Raw genomic sequence first — 6059 nt, forward strand, 5'->3', positions numbered from 1 at the left:
GCAGCGGCCAGGACCGTTGGGGGCGGGGGGCCTTCGCGGGGCTTCCTCGCACTCCCGCCGGCCATGCAGGTCCAGCACTGGGCCCCCAACACTTCCGGTGATGTCAGGGGGTGTGGCATATGCTAATGAGTTATGCTAATGAGTTCCCCTAGCTCTTTTTCTGTGAAACGATCCCTGATTAGTCGTGTGTTTGTGGTCACAGAAATGATTAGCAAATCCTCTTCTGGCACTTACAAATCACATCCACCACTTTTCTTGTCCCAACCAACTCACAGCAACCCCATGATGGTCCATCTTTTTGGGTTTTCAAGGCAAGAGAAGCACAGAGGTGGTGTGCCATTGCATTCCTCTGTGTAGCAGCCCCCATCTTCCTTGGTGGTCTCCCATCCAACTATTGTCCCTGCTTAGCTTTCGAGCCCTGACTGTATCTTGCTAGGCTCAGCTGTTAGGACTGCCACACCCAGGACTTACTTCTGCAAATTCCATTCTACACATTGGAAGAATACTATGGTTACATGCTCCCCATTTCCTGTTTTATTAATCATTTTAAACTTTTTTATTAATAATTTTTAACATGCTCCCCATTTCCTCACGCAGAACTGGACCTTGGTTTGGTTTTCTATGGAGATGAGAACACTGGTCACTTTTTCCATATGGGTTATTTGCTCTGGATTCAATGCTGTCGGGAAATGGGTTTCTTATCCCCCTCTCCCCAAATTCCCGCACCTCTTGGGTTTTCCACAGCTTTTCTCCCATTTCCCCAAACCTGCTTTGCTGCAAAGTTTTGGAAAGATCTCAGCAAAGCCTGGATGGCAGCTCTGTGGGTGGGAAAGTTTGGGTTTTGCGTCTGCCTCTTCACCCCCTGCTGATTCAAAGTGCCTTTTCCTTCATATGGAGCTGGTTAAAGTGGTTAAGACGCTGAACTGCAGGCTGTGGAAGGTCGGTAGTTCAGCAGTTCGAGACCCAGGGTGCCGCATGACGGAGTGAGCTCCCGTCTCTAGTTCCAGCTCCTGCCAACCTAGCAGTTAGTTCGAAAGCAAGAAATTGCAAGTAGATAAATAGGTACCACTTCGGTGGGAAGGTAACAGCGTTCCGTGCGCCTTGGTGTTTAGTCATGCCGGCCACATGACCACGGAAATGTCTTCGGACAGCGCTGGCTCTTCGGCTTTGAAACGGAGATGAGCACTGCAACCCTAGAGTCGGATTCGACTGGCTTTCGAGCAAGGGAACCTTTACCTTTACCTTCCTTCTCATACAAACCCCTGCCCTCTTCGACCTCATAAGAACATGAGAAGAGCCCAGCATCCTGTCTCACACAGTGGCCAACCAGTTCCTGTGGAGGGCCAACTGCAGGGCATAGAGGCTGAGGCCTTCCTCTGATGTTGCCTCCTGGCTCTGAGATTCAGAGGCTTAGCGCTTTTGAACATTGAGGTTTCCCTCAGCCACCATGACTAGTAGCCATTGATAGACTTATCCTCCATGAATCTATCTAATCCCGTTTTAAAGCTGTTTATTCCTTCCATGACTATTTGAAACCATAGCTAGCAAAAGACCATCTCAAAACAATGATCCCCCAGGGAGGAAACCTCTGTCATTCTTTCAGGTCCGGATTGTACTCACTCCAGGCCAATTTTTAAAAGACAACACAAATACCAGATGCTTTCTCTGTTTAACAGTTTAATAAAGAGAAAATGGACGCGACAACCAAGAAAAATTCATAGTTGGAGTGGGTAGGGGAGTCAAGGAAGATGATGAGGTGATTAGACAAATCCAGTGAGTAATAGCTTTTAGCTAGGATGGCTCAATGGAACCTCCATGTTCAGAAGCAGTTCACCTCTGAATAGCACTTGCTGAGGGACAACAATATAGGGAGGCTCTGGCTGGAGTAGTGGTGTCTCCTTCACCGGTGAGTAGCCATAGCCATCTCAACCCGTTTGGTGCCATGAAGAGCAGAAGCTTTCCTGGTGGTTTTCAACCCCAACCCCTGTCATTTTGGTAATGAAGGGTTGTCTTTCTGCAGCCATTTCTTGGCATGATCTGATACACTGATGTCACAAGATCCTGTTATGAACAGCCAATAGTAGCTGGCCATATTTGCATATAGATGGGGGAAACGTGCTTCCAGGGTCCAAATTTAAGGGAAGAGGCAAGCAAAGGAGTCCCAGAGAAACAGAGTCTGTGTGAATTCTCTCCGCAATGATGTGGGTTCCTTTGGTTCTTTTCCTGGGGGCGTTTTTCTCAGGTGAGGAAACACCAGTGGCTGAAAGTAGAAGAACAAATACTAATCCAGGCTGACAGTCACATGATCAATTATCTTGTTGCAGGTTCCAGGTCCCAGCTGGTGCTGACCCAACCCTCCTCGATGGCAGAGTCTCTGGGATCAACCGTTAGGATCTCTTGCGCTTTGAACAGCGGCTACAGCTTGAGCAATCAATGGGTCCGCTGGTATCAGCAGCAGTCTGGGGGTGTCCCACGGTTTCTATACCACTATTACAGCAGCAGTGACCAAGGCAGGGGCTCAGGGGTCCCCGAGAGATTCACCGTCTCCCCTGACACCTCCAGCAACCTCTGGCATTTAGTGATCACGGGTGTCCAAGTCGAAGATGATGCTGATTATTATTGCAATACATGGGATGAGAAGCTAAGTGCACATCACCGTGGTTTTTTCTCAGGGGGAACTGAAACAAAAACCTCTGGTGGGTGACACAGGATCGGGCATCTGCTGATCTGATATGAAGTGGCAAAATGTCAGAGAGGAAAGCATACACAACTGGCTCTTGAATGCATTTATAAAGCACTGCCAATGCAGTTTTCACTCTGCGTTACAAACTAAACGCATTATTATCAGGGGGCATTTCCTGCAGGAGCGCACAGAAGCGGAGCTCCGGCAGTAAAGAGCCCAGGGGGCGGGCACATGCAACAAGCCCCGCCCCATGCTCCCAGCAGCCCTCAGTCAGAGCAAGAAGCAGCCAAGTAAGCTGCAGAGCCCCCCCCCCGGGCCCAAAACAGTCCAGTGGCACCTTTAAGACCAGGTTTTATTCAGGTACAAGCTCTTCCTCCTCTGTGAGGACAGATCTACACGTCCCCCCCCCAATAGCTAGCAATCCAAAACAGTCCAGTGCAGCCTGAGTGGTGGGTGTTGCCTTCTGACACACGTCCGGTGATGTCAGGGGGTGTGGCATGTGCAAATCAGTTATGCTAATGAGTTATGCTAATGAGCTCCTGCACCTCTTTTTCTACGAAGTGACCCCTGATTATTATCAATGGGCAGGGTGCTTTACAGGGTAATTTATTTGGAAGAAAAAAGTTCCAGGGCTGTTTCTACATTTCCTGAGTCTTCAATAGAGGGGGAAAGGGCACCCCTGGTTCTGGATGTCCAGTATTTGTTTCTTCCTCCTCATGTGGAGGAGCTAAGAGCATTTTAACAATGTCCAGTATTTGTTTCTTCCTCCTCATATGGAGGAGCTATTTTAATAGTGTGGCATAGCCTCATTTTACATCTTCTAAGGGAGCACAATGAAGATGTGGGGGAGGAGGTGGGGGGATTGCATGGCAGGTCCGGGGTTTCCAGTTGTGCGGATAGGATCTCTTGAAACAAATATCCAGTGGACATGCATGGGGAAAAAAAAAGAGTTTGATCACCAAAAAGTTTGATCACCAAAGCCATGTGGGATGAGGGCTGCAGTAAAGGAGGGAGAATTGGGTGAGAAGAAGCAAAAAATCTGGTTGGGACCCATCCAGGGACTGAAGTCCCAGACAATGTTCCCTCTAAGCTGTGGAGTCTTGTGAGCAAAAATTCCACTTTGTGAGCTCCTGGCACTAAAGTTGCGAGCGAGCAATTTGGCTACTGCATAAATTCATTTGCTCTGGAGCCAACCTTCCTGAGCTAAGACAGAAAATGTGTGAGCTGGAGGCTAAAAAACCGTGAGCTAGCTCACACTAACTCAGTTTAGAGGGAACACTGGTCCCAGACCATTTCAGGGGTCATGGTTAGAGAATACATTTATCTCTGACCATTACAGAGGCCCTGTCAGAAGATGAAACTGATTAGGAGGATTGCGTTGTGTGGACAGCCAGTTGGAGAAGAGGAATAAACCCTCTCCGCCACGCTTTGTCACAGCATGGTAGCTTCATTTCACATCTGCTAAGGGGGTACAAGGAATATACAGGGGGGGATTGCAGGATAGGTCCGGGGTTTCCAGTTGTGCTGATAGAATCTCTCTAAACAAGTATCCAATGAACATGTACAGTCAGGGGGACAGAGTTTGATCACCAAAAAGACTGTGTTGGGGATGATGGGACTTTGAAGGACGAAAGCCACAAGGGAAGGGGGCTGCAGTATTGGGCAAGATGGAGTGAAAAAGCTGACTGGATCCATCCCCATGATTGACATTCCAGATGATTTCAAGGGTCAAGATGGGATAACACAGTGTCTCTGACCATTGCAGAGGCCCTGTCAGAAGAAGAAAATGATCAGGATTGTATTGTGTGGACAGCCAGATGGAGAAGGGGAATAAACTCTCTCTACTTCTCTTCACTCTGTGGTCGAATCTGCATTTGCATTTTTAAATCAGTTTCGTGCTGCTGTGACGCCGTCTTTCTCTATGCTTGTTTGAAAGTTGTTTGGAGAAGATTCATTTAAAACAGTGTGGAGGCGCAATGACAGGGGAGCTGCCACGAGAGGGTGATAAACATATGCAGATGTGCAAAAGTATGCTGGCACTGCTGAGTTGTGAAAACGAAAGCAAATGTAGACAGCTTTTTTGAAGATGGAGTCAGAAGGCTGGGACACCGGTGGGAAAGACAAATGAAGATTCAACCATTTGTGTGTTAACAGAGCTGAGTTGCATATATTGGCCATTGTTCCTAGGATAGTGACTGATTCAATGGAACCTCCATGTTCAGAGGCAATGTACCTGTGACCAGCAGTAGCTGGAGGCAAAGGCAGGAGGAGGCTGTGCTCTGCTTGTAGGCCTTCTCAGGCCAGCTGTTTGGCCACTGTGAGATCCTGGAGGAGTTGAACCATTGATCTGATCCAGCAGGGCTCTTCTCTCCCACCTGCTGCTGTTGATAATGTGGTGTTGCTACCCCCTCCCCTGACATGTGATAGATTTTGGATGTGACACAGCTGGCCATTTCACCACATACTGCACAACAGAGACGCAGGGTGACTTACATGACCAAGTGATCCCGGGGGTGAGAGAACTTGCCCCTGGTTGTTTTTCTATTCCACTTCTGCCTCTTCAGGTCTGCTTCTGAATGGCATGAAAGCCATGGAATGATCTTCCTGCAGACCCTCTGGGTCTTGTCTAGTTCTCACTTAGGTCCTTTTGTCCCAAAGCCCTCAGTAATCAGGCAGGAGCTGAACGGTGCAGTGTTGGGTAGAAGAACGCAAGATGACGAATCTGCAGTGAAAACATAATACATACAGAATCCAATATTTAAAATTGGTGAAAAGGGGACAGCCTTGGCAATGCTCTCCTCTAGACCATGTTGTTGTTGTTCAGTCGCACAGTCGAGTCCGACTCATCGCGACCCCATGGACCAGCTCCCGCCAGGCCTTCCGGTCCTTTGCCGTCCTCTGAAGTTGGCTCAACTTCATGTTCGTTGCATCGATGACACTGTCTGACCATCTCATCCTTTGCCATCCCCGTCTTCTTTGACCTTCAATCTTTCCCAGCATCAGGGTCTTCTCCAGGGAGTGCTCCCTTCTCATTGGGTGGCCAAAGTATTTGAGCTTCAGTTTCATTATCTGGCCTTCCAGGGAACAGTCAGGGTTGATTTCTTTTAGGATTGACTGATTTGAGCTTCTTGCAGTCCCAGGGACTCTCAAGTCTAGACCACGACAGGTCCCTTAATTTGGAAGGTGCCTCCAGACAAGACTGGCCTCAGCCTGCCCTGAGGTGGGTCAGCTGCTGGGGCCCAGGGCTTCTGGTGAGGCCCACTGCCACTGACCACGCGCCTCCCCTTCTGCCCACCTCTGGGGATGCCAGCCTCCAGGTGGGACCTGGGGATCCCCTGGAATTACAGCTCATCTCCAGAACGACAGAGCTCAGGAG

General features: G+C 49.0%; 1 gene segment (V, D, J or C); it reads left to right on the forward strand.

Moving 5' to 3' along the window:
* The first annotated feature begins 2199 nt into the window (after positions 1–2199).
* LOC107112288 lies at positions 2200–5282 on the forward strand. The segment is given in 3 exon segments: positions 2200–2242; positions 2325–2645; positions 5248–5282. Coding segments are annotated over 3 exon segments (399 nt in total).
* The last annotated feature ends 777 nt before the right edge of the window (positions 5283–6059 follow it).

This window comes from Gekko japonicus, unplaced genomic scaffold (genome assembly GCF_001447785.1).
Source record: "Gekko japonicus isolate JY-2015 unplaced genomic scaffold, Gekko_japonicus_V1.1 scaffold85, whole genome shotgun sequence".
In the NCBI taxonomy this organism is placed as follows: Eukaryota; Metazoa; Chordata; class Lepidosauria; order Squamata; family Gekkonidae; genus Gekko; species Gekko japonicus.